At 35.0% G+C, this 26857-nt stretch overlaps 1 protein-coding gene and 2 long non-coding RNA genes across 3 annotated transcripts; 2 read left to right on the top strand and 1 right to left on the bottom strand.

The window, feature by feature from the left end:
- The first annotated feature begins 1616 nt into the window (after positions 1 to 1616).
- Positions 1617 to 4342, top strand: LOC306864573 (cyclin-A1). Its single transcript, XM_079408669.1, has 9 exons — positions 1617 to 1943; positions 2031 to 2164; positions 2233 to 2416; positions 2717 to 2829; positions 2897 to 3120; positions 3191 to 3395; positions 3460 to 3573; positions 3727 to 3860; positions 3926 to 4342. Exons 2-9 carry the CDS (start codon positions 2039 to 2041, stop codon positions 3975 to 3977), a joined length of 1152 nt encoding a protein of 383 aa, XP_079264795.1. The 5' UTR covers positions 1617 to 1943; positions 2031 to 2038; the 3' UTR covers positions 3978 to 4342.
- Positions 4343 to 5197: 855 nt separating this feature from the next.
- LOC306864572 lies at positions 5198 to 9194 on the top strand. The gene is made up of 4 exons (XR_013783797.1): positions 5198 to 5344; positions 5868 to 6031; positions 6883 to 6975; positions 7741 to 9194. It is a non-coding gene; the product is annotated as an uncharacterized lncRNA (long non-coding RNA).
- A 2194-nt stretch (positions 9195 to 11388) lies between these two features.
- LOC306864077 lies at positions 11389 to 24385 on the bottom strand. Its single transcript, XR_013783738.1, has 5 exons — positions 24231 to 24385; positions 23868 to 23933; positions 17958 to 18010; positions 16302 to 16367; positions 11389 to 11715 (listed from the first exon to the last, which is right to left on the bottom strand). It is a non-coding gene; the product is annotated as an uncharacterized lncRNA (long non-coding RNA).
- Between the last annotated feature and the right edge of the window lie 2472 nt (positions 24386 to 26857).

Here is a 26857-nt window from a genome sequence, read left to right as displayed (position 1 = left end):
GTGTTTTAAATGTGTTAATCTAAAGGTTCAAAATGCTAATACTTTATACAACCACCTGTTTGTTAATTGTAAACGTGTTTGCGTCAAAAAAAGTTCACGTTCATTAGGCTACATAGTCTGACAACTCATTAACCCTCTGGTGCTCTTCAGTCTGAAAAATGTTTGACCGAAAATTTTTGTTTTGAATTGTTAAAAATCACAGCTTCATCGGAATGGTACGAAACTTGGTGACTTTTATGGCATTTGGAATGTGAACACAAAAAATTGAGGGCTTGATTTGAGCAGGCTAAGTGGGTCGAAAAAAAATTGTCACACTTGTGGTCTTCGGTCAAAAATGACCGACCATAGGAAATTAATGGGAAATTGACAAAAACAATCTACAAATCTGCCACAATGCAGAAAAAAAAAGTACACAGCACTGACGGGGTGACACTAAAACATCAAAAGTGCAAAACCAACACATCCACTCACACACACACGCATACATGCACACTTATACACACACACACACACACCTATGAACTGGAGTGACTGTAACCCAGCAAATATATAAAATAAAAGCAATAATTCAACTACAATGCAGTAAAAAAAAAAGTGGACAGCAAGAAGGGGTTATACTCTGAAACATCAAGAGTGCAAAATAGACACATACACACCCTCAGACACATACATACACACACACACACACACAAACACACACACACACACAAATATACACATTCAAATGAATTGGTATGGTTAAGACCATAGCCATAACATCTCAGAAAACTGAAATAAGAGGTTGAAATCAGATCAGACCCAGAAGGATTAAGCTCTGATATAACATTCCTGTTCATTTTTGTTACTTTTTATAGAATTTTAATATTTTGTGAAACGAAATGCTTTCTCTGTGTTCAGGTTTGACTGTAGTAATAAGAATTGAAAAACTGACGCTTTAAACCAACATTTCAAACCAAAAAAATAAATAAAATAAATCTAAACCTTTACAAAAAGTTGTTTTTAAAAAAAATTCAATATATGTCCAAACCCACAACTTAATAAAAATAAGTATTTATGTCTAAAAACAATTAGAGAACTTATAGGCCTTTATAGAGCTATGTAGTAAACTATGGACTAAACCAGGGATCCTCAAATCTGGACCTTTCCTGCAGAGTTTAGCTCTAACCCTAATAAAACACACCTGAGCATGCTAATCAGAGTCTTCAAGATCATTAGAAAATCACAGGTAGGTGAGTTTGATCAGGGTTGGAGCTAAACTCTGCAGCAGATTGGCCCTCCAGGGAAAGATTTGAGGAACTAAACCATGGCATTACAGATGTTTTTCTTATTTTACTACCACCAGGTGGCACTAATCTGTCTTCAAAAATGGGATTTAAAAGTCATTGGCTCTATTTTAAAATTAAATAATGGCATAATTGAAAAGTAATAGAAAATATTTGAAAAAAAAATTGTTGTATTATTTTCGATGGGATAAATTTGATCAAAATTATTGCATAAATATGAATTAGTACCATGAAATTCTCTCAAAATACAAAATAAAAAATATTATTAAACAAAAATGTGTAACATTGATTTTACTGGGGGCGGGGTTAAATTTTAGGTGTCCGGCCACTTTTGACGGTAAAGATCATAAGTGTGACTGCCAAATAAAGAGCACCAGAGGGTTAATCCTGCCGCTGAACAGCAAAGAAACAGTACTCTGTTTCCATGGTTATGTTGCCAAGTTACGATACTTTAGATGCGAGTTTAATTAGCATTTATTTGCAACAGCTGGAAAGCGTCGGAGATCTCAATTAAGTCAAATGTGTTAACTAGCCTCATGTCGATTGGTCATGGATACCGACGTGCTCGTATAAAAGGTTTAGCGAGACAATCCGTGCCAAAGCTCTTTGATCCGCTCATTGAGAGTTTATTGGTTCTTTAAGAGTTTAAAGCAGCAAGAGGTTTGTTTTGAACGGTTTTGCGTCAGTTGCCTTTAATTCAAGTAGTTGTTTATAATTTGAGTTGACCTTGAACTGACTAATTTTCAGCAGAGAAAATGGCCTCCCGTGGCTTCGCTCCTCTGTCCAGTCGTCAGGAGAAGCTCATGGATCTGGGACGAGCGGACAGGGTTGTGCTTGGTGTCTTGACCGGGAATGATCAACACAATCGAGTATTTGGTCAGGTTAGTGTCAAGTGTTTACAATGCTACTCCTAGAGTGTAATAAAGTGACGTTTGTCTCGTTTAATTAGGTTTCATCCAAATATGAGCCAGCTTCTCGTGATGCATCGACCCGTGACGTCAGCCCATCGAGTGTCACACTGGGTGATCACGTGGTTGAGCCGGTCATCGTGCAGTCAGCTAAACCATCACCCTCATTCTTCCTGCCATCAGAGCTTCTGCTGGTGGATGATGCTGTCCAAGATCTTGGTTCAGGTATGCTGACAGATCAAGTCTATTAGAGTCTGTTAACATTAAATTCAGCTGTTTGGATATGGGTGTAATTGTATCAACATTTGAAGTGGATCCAAAGTTCTTAATTCTTAAGATAAAAGTTTTTATTTTAGATCCTCTATCACAGGCTTCTAAGTCTTTATGACTTTGTATATTCATGTTTATAACATCACCTCACCTAAAAGGCACTTCTCACCACTTGCAATGCAGAATTCTTATGTATTTGCCCAAAAACATTTTTTTTTTTTTTTTTTTTTTTTTTTTTTTTAAATGAATATTTAGGGTCTTGCATGGACTCTTCCATGCAGTCATTGCTGGAGGAGGCCGCTTCTAAGGATGTCCTGTGTGTGCCAGAATATGCTGAGGACATCCACAGATACCTGCGTGAATGTGAAGTTGGTATATTTGGTTTTAGCATGTCTTTTGAGTAGCCCTTTCAGTCTGTAATGCACTGTGTCTCAGGTTAAATACAGGCCGAAGTCTGGCTATATGAGAAGGCAGCCTGACATAACTAACTGTATGAGGATCATCCTTGTCGACTGGCTGGTTGAGGTTGGCGAGGAATACAAGCTGTGCTCGGAGACTCTCTACTTGGCTGTCAATTACCTGGACCGCTTCCTTTCGTGCATGTCTGTCCTGAGAGGAAAACTGCAGCTTGTGGGAACCGCTGCCATGCTCTTGGCTGCGTAAGTGGTGATGAGTGCATCTCTTTAAATTTGTTACCTACTGACGTAACTGCCTGGTGTTTCTGATTAGGAAATACGAGGAGGTGTATCCTCCGGAAGTGGAAGAATTTGTGTACATCACGGATGACACCTACACAAAGAAACAGCTGCTTCAGATGGAGCAGCACCTGCTCCGAGTGCTGGCTTTTGACATGACTGCACCCACAATTCACCAGTTTTTGATGCAGTACACATTAGAGGAGCATATATGTGCCAGGACTGTAAACCTTGCTTTGGTGAGTGGGTTTCATCTTGTGAACTTCTCCTCTGAATTGGATATTGATTTCTCTGCCCCAACAGTATCTTTCAGAGTTGAGCCTGCTTGAGGTGGATCCTTTTGTGCAGTATTTACCTTCCAAGACCGCTGCAGCTGCATACTGTCTGGCCAACTACACTCTAAATGGGGTTTTGTGGGTAAGTCTAACCTTTTCACTGAAACCATTTTTTCCTTTTGGATGACAAGTTCTTCTATGCTTCCACAACTATAGACACGGTGTATATGTATAAACCCTTGAATACTCGTTCAGGTTTTCTATAATCCACCTGAAATGGGTTTGTTTCTGGCAGCCTGAAAACCTGTATTCCTTCACTGGTTACACTCTGGCAGTGATCAGTCCGTGTCTGATGGAGCTTCATAAACGCCATCTAGGGGCTGCAGGTCACCCGCAACAGGCAATCCAGGAAAAATACAAGAGCTCAAAGTAAGCAGGTATTTGTAACGTGGATTTGTTTTTTTTACACTTCCTAATTAATCTTGTCTTTTCAGATATTGTGGTGTGTCCTTGCTTGAGCCTGTGGAGTCTCTGCCTCTCCCTTGATGTTTGTGATCACGTTGTTCACTTGAGGCCAACAAATGAACTACAGCGCTTAAGTCTATTGTAAATTATTGAATTAACTTGCTTTTTAAATATGGCTCTTAATCTTTTTAAAGCGTGATTTTTATCATAGGTTGCTTTAGACGATAATTTGATGAACAAAAGTGACTTGTTTCTCTGTAAATCCAACATGCTGTTGGTCTGAAGGCTATGTTCTCCCCTATCCAGAAATGGAATGAATGGTCTTCTACCACTTTGTCTACTTTACTTAGGGCCTCTTTCTGGTACACTATGTATTTTACTTGTATATTAAGTGCAATATCATGTACTTCAAACTGAATCTCAATAAACGAAACAAGTTGCCTTACTGCTTGTGTCCCGCCTAGTACACTTGAAAGCAGCAGTTTTATGGTACACGACGGCCTCTAGCGTTCACTGACTCGTCTCATTTTACAAAAGACCACTTTAGTCAACCGGCATCGTGTAAATGGAAACTTTAATTCGTAACATTTTAAACCAAGTTAAGTTGCCGACAATATAAGCGAGGGAAACCGCACAGGTGGTCTTCATACCAACCATCGCGTGCACGTAAAGGTCAACGCAATACAGCTTGACAACCACCGGCTCAATTTAAATTTGTCTTTATCTACTTCCAGTAACTTGGGCGCTAAAACTGTTTTAGGTGTGAGTAGTGTTAATAATAGTTATATTTTTTTTTTTATTGAGTCTGGAAATAAAGTATTAGTGAATAATAGTATTAATTAAATCATGCCCACTGTATAAATTATAATATATTGTATAGTATATTGTGCACAGCAGTATATTGTGAACTCAGGAAATTATGCTGCCTTAACGTGCTATTGTAATTCTGATAAATACTAGTTTCATCACACACATACACACACACACACACACACACACAGGAAATTAAGTCAAAATTGAACTGAAGTCTTTCAAAAGCGGGAGGAAATTTAAGTGAGGCAGCATTAAATTGGCGGAGGATGACTTTTACTGTGAAGTTCGTTAGTGGGCGCCTCATCTCACTAGTTTGCATAATACCCTCAAAGACAGAACAGAACACAATTAGCCTAATTAGGAGTTCTTTTTTATTGAAATGTTACATTTGAATAATACATACATTTAAAAATAATTAGCAGCATGTTTTACGATAAAAATGATATTTTCCAATCGGGCCAAACCACGCCCCTCAGTACGTGACCTTTGCACAACCTTGATGTGAGTCAACGTTCACTTTTTAATGCGGGAGAAACAACTTGAGAAGACAAGGCGTGTTCATCAAGCGGTCGGAGAAAAATCTTTATTAAAGACAAGGCAGCACGTGGCGATAATAATCCAGAGGAATATATATGGTGAGTGATTTTATTTAGTTTTTGTTGTACTTTACTTCTTAATTAGTTGATATTAGTTCGTTGGAAAAATAGAAACACCACTAGCAGCTAACTTTACTTTGTAAGTTATAAACATTACTGAATGTTTAAATTAGCTTTATTTTTTAATCATTTCAACGTTACGTGAGATATTTAAGTTTTTATCTTTTGTTGCGATGGATTTTGCTGCACAGTAATATTTTTGAAGTCGTGCACATTCTGTTGACTTCAGCTATATTAGGCTACATGGTTCTCCATCTGCTAATAACGTTACAGTACTGAAGGGCAGCTAAGAATTCTGATTAATTGCTACAACAATAGTAAGTTAGATTAATTGATAACGTTCTGAAGAGATAATGATTTTTGAAAATCTCTGTGTAGCAGTTGTCATACACTAAAAAATTAAAAGCATAAGTATAAATTCATTGTCTATTTCATTGTTAATTCATTTATTTGCCTTTTATGAAACTGATCATTCACTTTGTGTTCTTTTTTTCTTAAACAGATCTACCTTGAGAGCAAACTTCATGCAGTGTAGATACTGTAAATACAATTGTGCCAGTCAAAATCTGCTGCTGAGACACTACAGGCTAAAGCACTGGAGCCCAGGCCGATGTGAACCATTGTTGTGCCTGTACCCTGAGTGCGTCTGCTCTTTCAAAACACCAGGTGGGTTGAAAACTCATTTATATAGGGTCCACACAAATTCTGATAAAACAACAGTACAAGCTACATTTAAATGTGACCTATGTGATTATCACAATGTTTGTACTGAAAAAAACTTGCATCTGGGTACACATCTGAAAAGGAATGAGACAGTGCAATGCCCATTTTTGCACTGTAATTTTAAAACTAATGTCTATGTAACATTTCATAGCCACAAGTGCAAACATCACCAAAAATGCAAAATAAGTGATTATAGTTCATCAGTTGTAACTGTCGATCGCACAGACTCTGATAATTGGTTAGATTCTGCTTCAGAATGCTTTGAGGATACATTGCATGATATACATGTAGAAGCTGCTGATGTTGAAGATATTGACAGAATTCTTGAGAAGTTAGCTTCTTTGTTCCTTTGTATGCAGACAGAACTATGTGTATCTAGAAGTGCTACACAGCACATTTTTCAGTCTGAATGAAATACTATACCTGTCTAAACCATCCACAGAAATGTTGTTTCAAACCTGTATGAATTTCTTTCTTCTGCTGAACAAAAAGGGAGATATTTAGAAGAATGTCAGTAACCAGACAGTTTTTGGTACCATTGACTTCCATAGTATATATTTTTTTCCTACTATGGAAGTCAATGGTACCAAAAACTGTCTAGTTACTGACATTCTTTTAAATATCTTCCTTTCTGTTTAGCAGAAGAAAGAAATTCATACAGATTTGAAACATGAGGGTGAGTATAATGACAGAATTTTCATTTTAAAGTGGAGTATCCCTTTAAGTCTCTTTAAACGATCTTTAAGGATTCATGCAGAAGTAAATCATAATTAAAATTATTTATCTCCCTCTAGACAACAGACATCCTATCACACAGACACGCTACAGCTTTACGGGGTCTCCCCTTGTACCTCAGGGAGCACGATGCAATATCAAAGACTTGTCTGGTAAGTTTTTAGCTTTTGTTCATGTCATATTTTCATTGATCACTGTTATTTTATGAAATGTGTGGTTATATTTAATAAAGGTGCTGACAGTTTCCATGTGGCTTGTTTTCATCAAGTATTTACATCAGGTTAACACGTACTGTGCCTATGGCAAGCAGTACGAGGCTGAGAGCCGTGAGAATGGTGCAAGGCCGGTGGCGTGATTGATAAGGCAATTCACCTGCGTGCAGCACCGGTTTCGATTGTCTCACAGAAGAGCTTTGGATTGATAAAAGGAGGAGCGACGACAGTGAAGGATAAAGGCTTGGACTATTTACATTGTTTTGATTATGTTGATTAAAGTTGTGAACATTTGCCGGGTTCCTGCCTCCTCCTTCCTGGGGTTCAGCTCCAACACAGTTAAAGGATCAGGGAAGGAGAAGTCAGAAACCAGCGATCGTTCAAACGGAACTTTAATCATATAAAATAAATACAAAATAAAATTGAAACAGCAGCCCCTCACGGACGACAGCAACATAAATAAAACATACCAAAAATAGTCCAGGCCTGGTCTTCACTCGTCTTGCATTGTTGTCGCTGATCCTTTTAGTCATCCGGGCCTCTTTTGTGAGTCACGAGCCAGGGTGCGTTTTTTCCCATGGTTCTTATCCTTGTCCTGCTTGTCACAGTGCCATGTTTTTTTTTGCTAGAGTTTGAGCTTTGATTTATTTTTTTATATTTGTACATATGCACAACAATTTTTCATTAAATTTATATAATTCTTAGGACAGTGATTTGGAGGAGACCTACACAAGAGGAGTGAAACTGTGCATCCTTGAAGTCATGGAGGACGATATCTCACAGACAACAAAGACATGTCTAAACTTCGGCATCATTCTGGAGGAAACTGTGGTCATGCAGGACCTACCTGACTTTCCTACTGCTTTCATGGTACTCTTTGGACTTCTCTATGCACTGAACATTGAGTATTCAAAAGGACTAAAATACACATTTGAGGCAGTGCAGAACATCTTTGTGGGATTGGGTGAAAAGTGCACCAACAGAGTTCAGTCCCTGAAGAATAAGCTACTTACTGTATAGACAGTTTAAGATGCTTTTAGTGTTGTTTAAAAGTTAGCCTTATTCTCTAAAAGTAAAATTCTTATGTTTACATTTGCTACTGTTTATCAAGATTTCATATACATATAACATAGTGTTAGTGCTTTGTAATACTGTTTTAACAGCAGTGTTGAGTTTTACTTGCAGTATTGCAGTATTTCAATTTTCATTGTTGATCGCTTTGGCTTAAATATTTTGAATTTTTAAGACTTGTACTGGGTTGAATTATGTAAAAAGCCAAATGCTTATTCGTTTACTTGATATATTTTAATTCAATTGATATTTAAATGTTTCATGTTTAGGTGCGCCATTACTTTGTAGATGGATGCTCTTTTAAATTTGAAAAGTATTTGTAAAGTTTGTTTCTCATGTGCATTGGCAGTGTTTTGTAAAACTGTTTTACTGTATTGCAGTATTTCAATTTGCAGTGTTGCAAATTACACTTACCAACCAACTTTTGCCTCCAACAAAAATAAATGTTTTGTTAACATTAACTCACTGTTTTCAGTTTTTGACTTGGGCAATGTTATTGTAGTTTCCAGTCTTAACATATTATTACTTAGTACCAATTTCCAATAGGACTTTTTTGTTCACTCAACTTCAGACATTGAGTTCTACAGACCAAAAATGTTGAATTGGCGCAACTTAAAAAGGTTTGTTAAAAAATAGTTGCACCTCTCCACAAAACTAACAATCTTAAGTTGACCCAATTAAATATTTTTTGTATGACTGACAAATTAATTTTAGTCAGTATAACTGTTAATTACAAAAGTTGAGTGAACAAAAAAAAGCAGAAGGAAATTGGTACTAAGATTTTTTTTGTTGTACTGGCTTAAATTTTTTTACAGTGTGAATTAGTTAATTTCAGCACTTCACTAACTACAGTTGTATTATGCTACTATGTTAACATGTTCCCTTACAATAATCAGACTGAACCCTGTACCACTGACCCCTCGACCACAGCTTAACCCTACCCATAACACCAAACCTGTTCCTAGCCTTACCCACGTATCACACGTCAATAGCAGCAAGTGCTGTACATTAACACAAGCTTTTAATTATTGAATAACATCTGTTAAAACCCTTTGTAGAATTAAAAAAATAAAAAAGCTTATGATCATATGAACTGAAAGTTGAATGCCATTTGTAAGCATTTTAATTTACATTAAATAAATAATCTGTTAATTATTAGGAAATGTTCAAATAGTTTATTAGTAAACATTAACAAGCACATGTTTCTAGCTATTTGAATATTAACTAAGGATCTATTAAGCATTGCATAATGTTTAATGATTTATTAAAATTATTATAAAGTTTTACCCAAATAGGGATTCTTAAATCAAGATACATTACTTGAAGCAAATTGATAGGAGATAAGAAGTCTTGCTTTTTGAGAAATTAATCAAAATTAAGCAAGTTTATGATTAAAACAGAAACAAATATCTGCCAACAGGCTAAGAAAAATCAACTAAAAACAATTTGCATACCCTATTTACAGATATTTGTTCAAGTCATCTTTTTATTGTTCATGCTGCAACTCACAATAGGTGTATCTGATTTAAGGATGTTTAGATATTTGTAATGGAAAACATGTTCTCCCCACAATGTGCAACAAAGCATGTACGTCTTTTTTACCTGGGTTCTCCATAGAGTGAATGTGTACATGATTCTGAGACATTACTAAACACTTAGTCAGTGCAGCGTATGGAGTACTGTACCTTTGAGCTTGTTAATGAGCCGCTGCTCAAGGTATGGCTTGTTGATTCTTGATCTCGTGTGCCTCTGCATCACATGCAGGCTTAAACCTGCGTCGTCTAGAAACATTCTCCATTTCATCTAGCTGCAGAAATTAAAATAAAGTATTAAAAACACAGAATGAAGCACAGAACATTTGCAAATACATCTGTAATATGCTGCAGCATCCATACAGTGGATACACACAGTTCAGTTGAATTTTACAAGAAAGCCCCAACACTCAGACTACCTCAGGAGGAGGTGCGAGTACAGTTTACTCCTGGATTTTAGTGCAGTTCACTTAAAACACACTCTGGGAAAACAAAGCACTCTGTGTACATATTCATTTTACGTAAACAGCATCTGAAAACCTCTATGGATGGCTGTACTGTACAGTGAGGTTGAAATTAGATTATTTTTTTTTTAAGTAATTTTGCATTACCTCTGTACCTCTAATTACATATTTCATTTAAAATAAATGCAATATTTGTATATTATTATTTTATTATCTGTCCTGTCCTGTTACTGTCCTTCTGTTGCACTGTGGAGCTTCTGTCACTACAACAAATTCCTTGTATGTGTAAACAAACCTGGCCAATAAAGCTCATTCTGATTCTGAAGATCAAGAAGAGATGCTTTTAGGCCAATGTTTTATTATTCTGCTATTCAAATTTAATTAAGTTGATATGCTAAACTGGCCAGTCTCATCTGCACTATGCAATATTAATAATGCATTATCCATTCTATATTATTATACTCTTAAAGCTGACTGAGCTGACCTCGGTTGCAGTTCATTCACATCAAGTAACGTTAAAGAAGTAAACATCAAGTAAAAAACACATTTAAAAGTTCAGAATATTACATTTAACCCATCTTAAAGTAGACTAACAAAGCGTATATAATATTCCCCAAAGCTGCTCTCAAAGACAATGTGCATGGTCAGAATAAAACTCAGTGGCCATTTAAACAACAAATTAAATGACGTTATTAGCAAAAATGCAGAACGCGTTACAAGCAGATTATATTAATTTCTGTCATATAAATGTTCATTTTGCGCTTTTGAATGCTTATGAATCGCGCACATGGCCTGTGTTATGTCTATTAGCATATGTTAGACTAATGAATCAATATATAAATCGTAATACTTTATTTACTTACCTAATTAGCCGCTGCTGTCACTTGTCCATATGTAGATTGCGCGTGCTCCTGGAGAGACCCCGCCTCCACTGCGCGTGAGCGTGATTAACCAATCACAAGGCAGCCCGCGTTTTCCGAGGCGTCTCCGCCCATTGAGGTGGTAATGTGTATAAATCAGCAGTAACAGATCCTGCCGATAGGAGGCGGAGTGCCACACACTCCAACACACCAGAAAACTGGTTCACGTACTTAAAGGAACATTCCCCAAAAAAGAAGGAGGTTGTTGCTGAGGCTCAAAAATATGAATCTACATTGCTTGAATTACGAGGACATGTCCTATGTCCCCATAATCCCAAATGTCCTTATAATGCTGGTATGTAAACTGGTGAAATGTCCTTGTAATCCACCAAAACCAACACACACACACACACACACACAAAGCTTAGCTATTACATTGTTAAAACATACAATTTTATTGATCTCAAAAATAAAACATCAAAATCTAACAGGTTTATAAATGGCATCCACATAAATTATTATTAGTTTTACATTCAGTAACTGCTCAGCATCACATGTTGAAGAACTCAGTAAAGTGCAGTGCATAATCAAGCGTCTGGCTGTTGTTTGCTCAGAGTGGTTCTTGCAGAAAAATAATACAGTCGTCTGTATTAATAGGTGTTCAACTGTTCTTCTCCAGTTTTCCAGCTGCTCTCCCAGTTAGCAGCACTGAGCTCTATTCTCTGTGTGCATGAGAGAGTTCTTCCTCATGGCCTATAACAGAGGAGCATACAACAGTGTAAACAGAAAAAATACAAATACACATTACATCTTAAGATCACAAACAATACTGACATTGAAAGCTTTAGAAATTAGCCAGCCTAATTAGTATTCAGAAACTATGTAAAGACTAATTTATTGAAAGTATAGATATGAACCCTTATGAGTATCTATATTGTTTCTATAATTTAAAACACAGCTACGTAATCCATTATACATTAATAACACAACTACAGGCTAAATTTGTGAACAACATTGACATTGGCTTGAAAAGCCTGAACCTTTAGCCAAGACTTGAACTCAGGTCACTTTGTGCACAGCTGTAGCATATGTCAGAACGTGGGCCACAAGGCTATTGCTCCGACGTAACAGCTCATTTTCATCATTTATATTGTCTATGGATCATTACATTTCTTACAGATATAAAGTGGCACTGTATTTGAAGTGTGAATTTTTCAGTTCAAGTTTGTTTGTATAGCGCTTTTAAAGATACAAATCGCTGCAAAGCAGCTTTGCAGAAAATTAAGTTTTGATTATATTTAGTAGTAGCTTATCAGTGGTGACTATGTCAAGCTGATGTACAGGTGCATCTCAATAAAATAAAATGTCGTGAAAAAGTTAATTTTTTTCTTGTAACATTTCAAAAAGTGAAACTTTCATATATTTTAGATTCATTACATGTAAAGTAAAACATTTAAAAAAAAATTGTTTTAATTTTGAGGATTAGAGCTTACAGCTGATGAAAGTCAAAAGTCAGTTTCTCAAAATATTAGAATATTTACATTTGAGTTTCAGTTAATGACCATCCCTACAGTATAAATTCCGAGTATCTCTTGTTCTTTGAAACCACAATAATGGGGAAGATTGCTGACTTTGAAGACGAACATTGACGCCCTCCACAAAGAGTGTAAGTCACAGAGGGTCATTACTGAAAGGTGTGGCTGTTCAAGGAGTGCTGTATCAAAGCATATTAAATGCAAAGTTGACTGGAAGGAAGAAATTGGGTAGGAAAAGGTGCACAAGCAACAGGGATGACCGCAAGCTTGAGAATACTGTCAAGCAAAGCTGATTCAAACACTTGTGAGAGCTTCACAAGGAGTGGACTGAAGCTGGAGTCGGTGCATCAAGAGTCTCCACGCTCAGACGTCTTCAGGAAAGGGTTTACCAAGCCACTTCTGAACCAGAGACAATGTCAGAAGCGTCTTATCTGGGCTGTGGAGAAAAAGAACTGGACTGTTGCCCAGTGGTCCAAAGTCCTCTTTTCAGATGAAAGTAAATTTTGCATTTCATTTGTAAATCAAGGTCCCAGAGTCTGGAGTAAGAGTGGAGAGGCACAGAATCCATGTTGCTTGAAGTCCAGTGTGAAGTTTCCACAGTCAGTGATGATTTGGGCTGCCATGTCATCTGCTGGTGTTGGTCCACTGTGTTTTCTGAAGTCCACAGTCAACGCAGCCATCTACCAGGAGATTTTAGAGCACTTCATGCTTTCTTCTGCTGAGAAGCTTTATGGAGAAGCTGATTTCATTTTCCAGCAGGACTTGGCACCTGCCCACACTGCCAAAGGTACCAAAAGCTGGTTCAATGACCATGGTGTTACTGTGCTTGATTGGCCAGCAAACTTGCCTGACCTGAACCCCATAGAGAATCTATGGGGTATTGTCAAGAGGAAGATGAGAGACACCAGACCCAACAATGCAGATGAGCTGAAGGCCACTGTCAAAGAAACCTGCACTGTAAAAAAAATAATCGTAAAAAAACGGTCAAATGACTGGCAGCTACGGCTGCCAAACAAAAACCGTAAAATAAATGAAAAATATCTTAATTCCAATAAAGTGCAAAAACTATCATTTTACAGATTTTTTCATTAAAAGTTTTAGAAAAAAACCCTGTTATTTTACAGGTTTTTCCTTGTTTGAATTAACATATTTTACCTTAATTTTACGGTTTTTGTTTGGCAGCCGTAGCTGCCAGTCATTTGACCGTTTTTTTTTACGATTATTTTTTTACAGTGTAAAACTGTTATTTTACAGGTTTTTCCTTGTTTGAATTAAGATATTTTACCTTAATTTTACGGTTTTTGTTTGGCAGCCGTAGCTGCCAGTCATTTCACCGTTTTTTTACGATTATTTTTTTACAGTGTAAAACTGTTATTTTATGGATTTTTCCTAGATTATAATGATCAAACACCTTCAATAAAGTGGCAGCACTACAAGTTCTACAGAGAAACACTGTTATTTTACAGGTATTTCCTTGTTTGAATTAAGCTATTTTACAGTTTTTGTTTGGCAGCCGTAGCTGCCAGTCATTTGACCGTTTTTTTTACGATTATTTTTTTACAGTGTAAAACTGTTATTTTATGGATTTTTCCTAGATTACAATGATCAAACACCTTCAATAAAGTGACAGCACTACAAGTTCTACAGGGAAACACTGTTATTTTACAGGTATTTCCTAAATTATTACAATCAAACACCTTCAATAAAGTGATGGCACAAAGTTTCATGGAGAAACACTGTAATAATTTAGGAAATACCAGTAAAATAACAATCAAACACCTTCAATAAAGTGATGGCACTAAAAGTTCTGCTGAAAAACAGTTATTTTACAGGTATTTCCCAGATTATAATGATCAAACACCTTCAATAAAGTGACGGCACTAAAGGTTCTACTGAGAAACACTACAGACCTTTGCTAAATCATAACGATCAAACATTCAATAAATTGTCAAGACGTGCTCAAGATTGTAAATTAACAGTTTTATTTCGGAAGACAAAATAAGTCTGTAAAAAAAACTGCATGAAACTGATTAAAATCATCTCAAACTTTAATTTGCAGCATTTGTGTTGACAAATAAGTTAATAGTATTTAAAATTACATGTAATTAAATAAAATGGAATGATTCAGTTGATAAATTACAGTATATATCTTAAATTAAATATAACATTTTAACTATATAGTAGTTATCAGTAGAACAGTTTCATCAAAATTCTCAAACATTAGGATTAAGGTTAAATATTCTAAACATACTGAACACAAAACTGATACATGTACAAGATTTTCACTGTTTCACACCAGTATTGATTCTAAACATTTAACAATTTAAATTTAAAGGGATACTCCACTTTTTTTAGAAATAGAATGTTTTCGGTCGGATTAGATTGTCGAGTTCACACACGTGATCATAGGTAACTAAACCTATGCGCGTGAACTCGACAATCGACTACTGTGGACTCCGACCGAAAACAGGATGTAAACACAGGTATGTGCGCTGGCTGAATTAACGTAACTTTTATTAATATCTTTCACATCTACTGCAGTCAGATTCACCTGTGTTCACTCTGAAGGAATCACTTACATGGCTGGTGCACTTGTAATGACACATCGAGGATGTTAAGAGGCTAAAAGCAGGTTTAAAACTTACCCCGTTTAAGTCAACAGGGTGCAAATTTTAAAAAGAGGATAACACGGTGTAGGCAACACCGATTTTTGTCGTTGTTCTCTGTACTGACAGCACTCCAAATTTACAAAAAAATGAGATCTATGTTAAAATTGACCGGAGTTCTCCTTTAACACTGGGGGAGTTGGAAAATGAGCCTACTTCCAAAAAAAGTGGAGTGTTCCTTAAAATTTTTGGTATTCAGAGGTAAATTAACATTATAATGGCTTTTGTTTATATTTTGGCTTGTATTTTCCAAATCAGTTTTATATAGTTTTTCCAAAATGTTCTGCTGACCCCTGGGGGCCCTGCATAGTTCTGTTAATATATATTATACTGTCTTTTAATTCAGAATCCTAACTCTACAAGTGTATTAATAAGTTAAATCAAAACATACAACAAAAGTGTACCAGAAGTGACAGATACAGCAAATAAACAGCAATCCTGCAACAGCCAGTAATCAGCTGCATCCTTGGTGCATCTGGAAAAAAAAAAAAAAAAAAAAAAAGAGACTATGATTCTCTCAATTATTTCAATTTTTTTGTGTTTCCTTTAAACAAGTTTAATACATTTTTATTTAAATTGTCTGTTTGTCTTCCGTTTTGTCTGGTATCTACAACTTTTGTCTGATAGAAAAATGTGCATCACCAAGAAAAGGAACATGTAGATTCACAACAATGGACATTCTTTTCCAGAGGTATCATTGCAAGGTTAACACCTAAAAATGCCAATATGTATTACAAAATAAAACCAACAATATTTATATTAACTGGAGGTGTTTACAGACTGCTGTGATATGGGTAATGAGGGTCTTTCTCTCAATATTCTCTAGGGAATTAAATCAACAAAGGATTGATGATGATATTGTGTTAAAAAAAAAAAGGTATATTCTCCTTGTGGTTGATTATTAAAGTACTGGAGATAGTTCACCCAAAAATGACAATTCTGTCATCATTTACTCACCATCATGTCTTTTCAAACCTGCAATTTTTTTCAAAAATTCTTTTGTGAAGCATTAAAATTTGATATTTTTGAAGAATGTTGGCAACATCTTATACATCTGGGATAGCACGGGGGAGAAAAAAAGAGCTGCATTGTGCCTTTAAAATTGACTACGGTTTTATATACTGCAGTTGATACTTACCAATGATGGACTTGTTTCTCTGTTGGTGCCAGTTCTGCTCCGTAAACAATGTTCCAATGGCTTGATCTAAAAAAATAAAAAATAAAAATGTTAAAAAGTGTTATCACTGTTGGAAAAGGGGAATGTAAAAATTACTTGAAAAGAAACAGGTAGCTACACACAACAGGTTTGGGCCCAAATGTAGCATCCATGCAAGACAAGCACAAGCTATATTTCGGTGTAGTTAACTGAACAATTTGTAAAAGCAAAAAAAAAAAAAAAAAAAAAAAAAAAAAAAACAATTACAACTTGGGTGGGTTTGATTTCCATTGATGGACATGCTAATGTCATGTTAAAGCATGTTACTCATAGCTTTATCATCTACTGATAAGTAAATAAATGTTTTATGGAGTCCATTTTAATTCAGCCATCAAATGTGCATATTTTGAAGTTCAGAGCAGTCAAAGGTTTTAACCCAGAGTTCATAAAACTAAATTGCAGAGCTACATCCTGGAAAATGTTGTGGGAATGACACCCCCAGTGTTGCAAATCCTGGCACATGATGTAAAAGTCATAGAAAATAGCAGTTAATGCTCTTATGCCAGAGGCACTAAGTGCATTTTTGTGTTTGAAAGGGGAGGTTTCACACTTGATATGATTTGGCACCACTGGATTCATTGGGGGTCATACCTATGTTCCCTGGGTCCTCTGTTCACCACATTTATATGGCAGATGAGGGACACATGACTATGATCCCTATAAAGTATGTTATAATTACTCAAAGATTAATTTATCATATGTTCTTGGATAACTAAACCAGCTTCAAGAAACATAGGCCTACTTCTCAACAGCTTTCCAAATGACTTCATTACAGTCCTTCACAAAGTTTACCTTCCCAGCATCAAGTGAATTAATAAAGGTCTTTTAAAAAGTTTACTTAATGTGTGTTAACAGACCATTGATCAGGGGGACATAGGACCATTTTTTAATGTGTTCCTTAAGTGTTATATAAACCCTTACTAAAATTAACTATAGTTTTGCTACACTAACCAAATGGTAATAAATTATTGTAATCCATCCACCATTAAAACATGTTTTCTACACTTTAATTTAGCAATGGGAAAAGCACAGCTCATCCAAAAATTTGAGTTCTCTCATTATTTACTCTACTCACCCTCATGTTGTTCCAAAACTGTATACATTTCTTCTGTAGAACATTAAGAGAAATGCCTTCCTTGTTTTTTTTTTTCTCTCCATATAAGGGTTCCAATATTGTTTGATTCCCAACATTCTTGTGTTTAACAGAAGTAAAGGTGATGATACACAGGACAACTTTTTGAGCAATGTTGCTGGGCAATCTTGCAGAGTGATTGTTGCTTGGGCACTTTCCCATTGAAAATGGGCAATACATTTCTATCTGGATTCATTTAGATCGGTCGTGGTTGCCCTTTGACGGCAACATTGCTGAAAAAATTGCCCTGTGTATCATCACCTTAAGTCATACAGGTTTGAAAATACTTAAATTTGGAAAGGACATTTATTTTGGGGTCAGCTAGGCCTGTAATCTCAAAAAGAGAGGTAAAATATGGTCTGGAGGGTTTGAACCAGTGTGCCTTTGAGTTTACATGTTCTGCCTCTTTTTCACGTGCTTTTTACAATGACAATAACGTTACTCACCGCATCTGAAGATCGTGTGGCTGGATGATTTTTATTCCCTAATTTCTAAATTCCTGGATCATGAGGGAAACACACACAGCAATATTAGTGATTTACTTACTAACAGACACATTTGCAAAAGCTTGCAAAATTGTACTCACCAGCAGCTCCAAAACATGATGACTCATTATGATGTGGTGTCATAAATTATTTTAAAACATAAAAAATAAATAGTAAAACCTCATGAATACAAATTTCCCAGGAGGACTTACACGCTCCATATTTTCCATCATGAACCCTGTTGGCCTATCTGACCAGCAAGGTCAATTTAACAATAATTGTGCAGTTTGCTTGCATTATTGCATTTCAATGTAGTATTAATACTTAAATGGCACATGTAAAGAGTATGGTGCAGGTATGACATCACTTTGTAAGCCAAATGCAAAGCACATTAGCATTTTAGCAGTTCCAGTTCCATCGTCCCGAAGTCAATGGGGTTTTTTAATGGGTTTTTGGTTAAGTGGATGACAAGGTTTGTAGTGAACACAAGCTCAATTCACTTTCACGTTTTATTCTACGACATAAAATAAGCTACACCAGTACCCTACTTGTGATTTTCTGAAGATGTGATGTATCTTGAAAAAGACGTACGGTTGCTAAAATGGGACAACTGAGGCAGTTGGGAGCATTAACATCTTTAATAACCAAGCTTCCACCCTGGTCCTTTACATGTGTTACATACTATGTTTCTTCCAGGGACTCAGATTTCCATAGTACAAAGACATGCATATTTGCCAAACTGAGGAAATCCATAGAATTGCGTGTGTGTGTTTTCCACCCTATTTATATATAAATACCCTATTTTCTCCATGTACTGTATTTTTGCTAGTTTCAGATGTGTCAGTATTTGCCTCAGTGCACTGCCTCACTCTCATACACGTATTACCATATAATTTCTATGAATGATCAAATGCAAATTCAGATTAGATATAGCATAATAACCATATACTTTAAGATGATATGTCATATGTGTGTTTTTGAATGTGGATGGTGATTTTTGGGAAATTCGAGTTGGTAAAGATTTTCAGATTTTCATCTGTTTACAATTTTCTCTGTAAAACAATTTGTACCAACAGTTAAAGAGCTATAGCCTACATTTGACTTAATATAAGCAAACTATCAAACGTTTACTTAATTTCTTAAATGTGAAAAACTTTCTAGATCAAAACATTGTAACTTATTAATGGTAACCCTAACCCACTCTTAACGTTTTATTTTTCCAGTATAATTCGAATTCAGTCAGTGGTGAATCTGCCGCTGCGCCGGCGCTGTTTCACACACCAGACATAATCCTTAAATTAACAGTCAATTAATTAATTTACAGATATTGTTTGTAATTTTACAGAGTTTTGAATATAATTTAAAATAACAGAAAAATACTGTATAAATAATACAGTAAATGTCCTGTATAAAAAAATAAGCATTACTGTAATTTGTAATTAATGACAAAATCCTTAAATTAACAGTCAATTAATTAATTTACAGATATTGTTTGTAATTTTACAGAGTTTTGAATATAATTTAGAATAACAGAAAAATACGGTATAAATAATACAGTAAATGTCCTGTATAAAAAAATAAGCATTACTGTAATTTGTTGTTAATGATATAATCCTTAAATTAACAGTCAGTTAATTTACAGATATTGTTTGTAATTTTACAGAGTTTTGAATATAATTTAAAATAACAGAAAAATACTGTATAAATAATACAGTAAATGTCCTGTATAAAAAATAAGCATTACTGTAATTTGTCGTTAATGATATAATCCTTAAATTAACAGTCAATTAATAAATTTACAGATATTGTTTGTAATTTTACAGAGTTTTGAATATAATTTAAAATAACAGAAAAATACTCTAAAAAATTTAGAGTTATTATCTGTAAAATTAAGATTTTTTTTTACAGTGGCTTGCCACGCCGAATTGAGGCAGTAATTAAAGCAAAAGGAGCCCCTACCAAGTATTGAGTGCATATACAGTAAAAGAACATACTTTCCAGAAGGCCAACAATTCACTAAAAAAGTTTTTTTTATTGGCCTTATGAAGTATTCTAATTTGTTGAGATTAATTGTGAATTGGTGGGTTTTTGTTAAATGTGAGCCTAAATCATCACAATTAAAAGAACCAAAGACTTAAACTACAAACCCGATTCCAAAAAAGTTGGGACACTGTACAAATTGTGAATAAAAACCGAATGCAATGATTATTAATTAAACTGAGAAAATGTATCATTTTAAGGGAAAAACAAGTTGATTTTAAATTATTATTATTATTATTTCATGGCATCAACATCTCAAAAAAGTTGGGACAAGGCCATGTTTACCACTGTGTGGCATCCCCTCTTCTTTTTATAACAGTCTGCAAACGTCTGGGGACTGAGGAGACAAGTTGCTCAAGTTTAGGAATAGGAATGTTGTCCCATTCTTGTCTAATACAGGCTTTTAGTTGCTCAACTGTCTTAGGTATTCTTTGTCGCATCTTCCTCTTTATGATGCGCCAAATGTTTTCTATGGGTGAAAGATGATGTAGATGATGATAACTTCAAACTCTTTGCAATTTTTCTCTGAGAAAATCCTTTCTGATATTGCTCCACTATTTTTTGCCGCAGCATTGGGGGAATTGGTGATCCTCTTCCCATCTTGACTTCTGAGAGACACTGCCACTCTGAGAGGCTCTTTTTATACCCAATCATGTTGCCAATTGACCTAGTAAGTTGCAAATAAGCTGTTCCTTATATGTACATTTAACTTTTCCGGCCTCTTATTGCTACCTGTCCCAACTTTTTTGGAATGTGTAGCTCTCATGAAATCCAAAATGAGCCAATATTTGGCATGACATTTCAAAATGTCTCACTTTCAACATTTGATGTGTTATCTATATTCTATTGTGAATAAAATATAAGTTCATGAGATTAAGTTTATGAGTAAATTATTGCATTCCTTTTTATTCACAATTTGTACAGTGTCCCAACGTTTTTGGAATCGGGTTTGTACTTCAGTTTGTGTGCATTGAATTTATTTAATACACGAGTTTCACAATTTTAGTTGAATTACTGAAAAAAATTTACTTTTCCACCACATTCTAATTTATTGAGATGCACCTGTACATGTGGCAGAGATGTACCGTAAAAATCAATTAAAGACGTAATCAAACAGACGATGAACACTAACAGCAATGATTATAAGTTTTAATCAAACTTTTCTCAGAATTGTGAGATAAAAAGTTGCAATTGTCAAATTCTGACAGGAAAAATGTCAGCTCACAATTCTGACATTTTCTTGCAACTGTGTGTTTATACATTACAATTCTGAGGAAAGGAAGAAAAAAAAGAATTGAGAATTATATCAGGGTGTCTACTACAGACCTTTTTAATACCACCTTTTGTGAAATTTAAGACTAAACCTGTGATGGAAATACACATTATATTACATGCATGTGTGATATTTAATGTTAAAAGAAAACTAAATATCCTCCTGAACCCCAAGCATAGCATTTTGTTCACTGTAATGAACAAAGACTTACAGCATGTAAACAGGCAAACACAACAAATAAACAGGGAAAGAAATTAAATATCAATATTCCCATGAAATATTAGATATTCTAATGAAAATGTTGCTAATTACTACTCCCATTATTACTACTACTATCTCCACTTCTTTTTTCATTTATTTATAGCTATTTTACACACATAATGCATAAAATAAGAGTATATCAATTCATTATGTTTTATCTTTCATAACAGTTGAGAATCATCTTTATACAAAGTTTGGTTAACAAAAATCCTGAAACATAAAAATTGATTGATTGATTCCGTCAAAAATGGTTTTTGCCAATACATGTCTTTTGAACAACACATAAAATGTCCCCTAAAAGCCTAATTTCACAAAACCTTTTTCCCCTGGTTATCAGGAGGATATTATCACTGTCAAAATGCTATCCATTATTACCATACAATGAACTTTTCATATCAGCAGACAATATCCCATACAAAATATCCTCACAAAAGCACTGCATCACCAAGATTTTTGGTGGTATAAACATAAGAAGCTATATTTTCATCAGTGCTCTATCAGCTTTTACATGCTTAAATCTTATTTTTTTATATTTACCCCAAGATGTTATTTACCTTAATAAAGGCCAATTTTTTTAACATTAATAAATGTATGCATCATCTTTAATGTCTAATAATTAGTTAACAAAACAAAACAAAAAAAATCAGAAAATCAAAATGCACTATAGCGCTGTTGCCAATCAAATAAAATTTACAGTGCAAAATTACAACTGCAATAACATTTTGAATAGGCCTATAGAAAAAAGATATGCTGAGGAAAAAGCATACTTTTAAATACACTAAACCGCAAGTAGATGATGTTAATTTGCTTATTAATTTAACCGATTGGTTGGTTCAAAGCGCTGTACTAAAACAATGCGGAGTGTTTCTTGGAGAATGTGAAATACTTCTGCTGTCATCTTTCTTTGGAACTATTTTCATTGGTGAAACAGAACAAACCAGTCAATATTGTGTTTAAAATTTACTTGTTTGTTGAACTAAAATCATGAAAATATTGAGCAAAATAGCTCCCTTGTCATGGTATGTTACTTAAATATATTAAACATGTACAATTTTTACCTCTGTATGTTTCGGTTTCTGTGAATTTCTTTATGAGTGCCGTTACACATTTCAAGCCTCAACAACAGCTGTTTGCGTTGAATGTAATAAAATCAAAAGAATCATTTTAACCCACGGCCACCGGTGAAATCCGAGAGCTCTCTGACTCTCCATAGACAGCAATGGTACTACCACTGCAGTCAAGGCACAGAAACATAGTAAGGACGTCGTTAAAATGGTCAGTGATTCAATCATAATTTTACGAAGCTACGAGAATACTTTTTGTACCCCCCCACCAAAAAAAAAAAAAAAAACGATTTTATTCAACAATTCTTCTCCTCCGTGTGTTCCAAAGATGAACGAAGGTCTTACGGGTTTGGAACGACATTAGGGTGAGTAATTAATGACCGAATTTTCATTTTTGGATGAGCTATCCTTTTAAAGCTCTATAGGAGGAGTTAAGAGTTGAAAATTTCAGTCTCTAAAGAAAACATAATAATAATAATAATATTAAGTTTAAATAGGTTAACAATATGCAATATACAATGATATACTTTAAAGCCTTACCTAAGACTGCTATTACCAGTACATTCAATATTTGCTAAACTAACAAATCAAAAACAGTCTTAGAATTAATGCTTATTTCCCATTACCCCATTATGAATTACTGAACGATTATTAACTTTTAAGTTCAAAAGACAACCAAATGAACACTTAAGTAGCAAATGTACAGTATTCATATGCATAGAACATAATATTACAGTAAAACTACAACAGGAGTTGTCAAACCTGTCCTGGAGGACCCCCTTCCCTGCACATTTTGTATGTCTCCATCATCAAACACACCTGATTCGACTCATCATCTTGTTAGTAGAGACTGCAAGAACTAAACCGGGTGTGTCTGATAAGGGAGACATACAAAATATGCAGGGCTGGAGGTCCTCCAGGACAGGGTTGAAAACCACTGCACTACAGTATAGGGAACATATTCTCTATTAACTACAATTTTTGCCTTAATTAACTCCCAATTTACTGCTTATTAATAGTTGGTAAGGTAGTTTTTGTAGCATTTAAATTTAGGTATTGGGTAGGATATAGGGATGTAGAATAAGGTCATGCAGAATAAGGCATTAATATGTGCTTATAATATACTAGTAATATGCAAGCTAATAAGCAACTAGTTAAAAGTGAGAGTTGAACTCTACAATAAAGTGTTACCAATATTAATGTCACCAAGAAAGTAGAAACGGATTACAGTACCTTTGTTGTAAAAGGAGATATTTTATTGCTTCATCAGTGTTCATCTTCAAGCAGGCAGTTTGGGTTCTGGATGAAAACAAATCTAACGTTAGTTGTTATTCAAAAGCAGCATTACACCCCAAATTAATGCAACTGTCACATAGTACTGAATGTGCATGTGAAACAAAGGTATAAAGATAAAAAAAATCATGTCATTCTCGATTGAAACTGATTTTTGTTTGTGTAAATACGTAAAGGATAAAAAAGAAATACGTAAACTGAAAAATACATTAATAAACGTACAGTCCAGTAATTATTGTGGAAGGGAGAGTTCCGCTGACCGCTGATACAGGTTTGTTGTGTGGTCCACACACTGTAACTCACCAGCGAGTAAAACATCCTCCAGCACCTCTGTGTCCGATTCCGCCAGGTTTGAATGTGAAAGACTCCGAGTCCGTACTCACTTAGTTCCGTCAGATAACACCATCCCGACCACGAACATTTTACTCCAATTTCTTCAACAACCGTTCGGGCGGCTCGTCGATTTCAAATGTTCTTACGTCACGAGAAAAGTACGCAGTGATTGGTGGTTTTAAACGGCAATCTACCGTGGCCCAATCAGCGCTTCTCGTCTCCTGTAGGGGATGAAAGTAACACCTTTTTTTCTCTCTCTCTCTCTTTCAAAATCACTTATACAGAAATACTAACTTCAAACATAACTCACAACACACACACACAAAAAAAAAAATACCTATAACAAATATACATCATGTAAGATAAAGCATTACATTTTACAAATAACATTTTTTAATTTGAGAGATGTTTTTATACATTTCTTGTTTCTAGTAACTGAAGTCAGTGAGTCATAAAATATATTAAGTTCTTTACAAAAAAACTTAAAAGAGGGACTAATAGACGTAATTTTTGCTTTATGTATATGAAACTTCCCAAGAAGAATTATCACCTTTAAAGTGTTGTCAGCTACCTCTGATCCAGTAAAAGTAACACTTTTTGTTTGAGCATCGGTAACTCAGTGGTTGTTTGTGCTAGATCTCTCAAACTTTGATATATCGTAGCCCATTTGTCTACTACAAATAAAACTTACTTGCATGTGTACTGCATAATCCCAGATTGTGTGCGTTAATGTCAAATACAAAGCGTTCCGTTGTTACAACCTACCCCTCTGGGTGAGTTGTAACACAGGCTGGGGATAGATGTAACAGTGTGAAGTAATTTGCTGAAATAAGACCCACACTTCCAGTTTATGTAAAAACTTGATTGAAGAACAAAGAATAATCAGTTCTGAATAAAGTGAATCATTTAAAGTGACAAAAACATTATACTGTATTGAGTGTATTCCTTTTAGGACTTTAAATTTAGCACAGAAACAAACTGTGTGTGTGTGTGTGTGTGTGTGTGTGTGTGCTGCAGTCACTAGCTGTGTTGCCATCTACTTACTTTATGTGAATTTTGGAATGTCATATGAAAAAAAAAATGCTAGATGGAAATGTCAAGATGTGCATAAATTCTAAACGTGCACAAAAAAACAAACAAACAAATGTATATGCTCATTTGAGGCGGATAGTGTTTTTATCCAGTAAGAAGATAAGCACATAAACTATGATGGAAACACATTTTATATAAATCCCTTGATGTGCAACAAAAACCTCACATGACATTGCCTCAACAGAGGACGTGACTGGATAAATGGACTCATTGGAATCATAAGGAGTTGGTTGTAACATTTTTAATGAACTGTTACAACTATCCCCACCCCAAGCAGTCATAACATAGTTAACTGTTTTATCATTTGGGTTTTAAGTTAGCATGAATGCAAAGTATCAAATTAAACTAAACAGCTACTTTAAGTTTTGTAAGTCAAATAATTGTATCTACAACATAATGATTACTAGGCAAAAAATAATCTTAATGAAAAAAAATGGAAAGAAAAAATATCTATAATGTTGCTCACATTCACATGCCACTTCTTCTGTAACATTAAAAATGTGAATGGAGTGTATGATATTGATGACATCATCACAGCTCCTTTCTGACTTGTCAGACTGACAGTGTTTCAACTAACCCCATGTTACAACACTCCCCGGTCTCCCTTAAACACATTTGCAACAGTTCAGAACTGCAGCCAAATGCCAGACTTGTTCTTCCTTTTGTAATCAGCTGACTTCTGCTGACCACTCAAGGCAGAAGCCATTTTAATGCATCTTTGATGAATTTGATCACAAAAATGGTTTTCTGTATAGTGTGTTTTGGGACACGTTCCATTAGGATTTATTGGTTTTAACAAGCCACCAATAGGAGACCAATTACCAGTAGAGACCAACAGGAACCATTACAGTTTCCATTAAAACCAGTCGAATTACCATTATAACCAGTAAAACCATTACAAATTCTATGATGATTTCTATTGGTTTTTTTCAACATTCCCCAAATATCCTCAAAATATTGTGAGCTTTTGTTAACACATATCATGAGATTTTGTCATCTCAGGCAATAATATCCTCAAAACATTTTATGAATGTTGTTTTGACTCCTTTGTAATTGTGCCAATGATTTATAAAAGATCATTCTACATTCTGTTCAACATCCTCAAAATGTTTCAGGCAAAATGTTCTACTTTTGTTAAAACATCACTTAACAGGTATGTTTTATTAAAAACATTTTGTCGTCTTAGTCCTCACAATGTCCTTAAAACATTTTACAAATGTTATTTTGATAATGTTCCTCCTTTGTTATTATGGAACATTGTGCCAATGTTTTATAAATGATCATTGTACAACCTTTTATCTCAACAACATCCTCAAAACATGCTCAAAATGTTGCATGTGTAATGTTCTAGCTTTGTTAACACGTCACATTACAAGAAAGTTTTTTTCAAGAATATTTTGTCATCTCAGGCCTCAGTGATATCCTCATAACATTTTCTTAATGTGGCTGAGAGAATATTCTTCCTCTATTATTATGGAACATTGTGCCAATATTTTATTGCGAAC

Source organism: Barbus barbus (genome assembly GCF_936440315.1).
Source record: "Barbus barbus genome assembly, chromosome: 45".
NCBI lineage: Eukaryota > Metazoa > Chordata > Actinopteri > Cypriniformes > Cyprinidae > Barbus > Barbus barbus.
This window is presented reverse-complemented; position numbering and strand designations above follow the sequence as displayed.

Bases quoted from the DNA above. Each gene is read 5' to 3' on its own strand.
- LOC306864573 (XM_079408669.1), top strand. From the start codon at position 2,039: ATGGCCTCCCGTGGCTTCGCTCCTCTGTCCAGTCGTCAGGAGAAGCTC. The intron at 3,396-3,459 runs GTGAGTGGGTTT...CTGCCCCAACAG, and splicing joins GGACTGTAAACCTTGCTTTG to TATCTTTCAGAGTTGAGCCT. The intron at 3,574-3,726 runs GTAAGTCTAACC...TGTTTCTGGCAG, and splicing joins CTCTAAATGGGGTTTTGTGG to CCTGAAAACCTGTATTCCTT.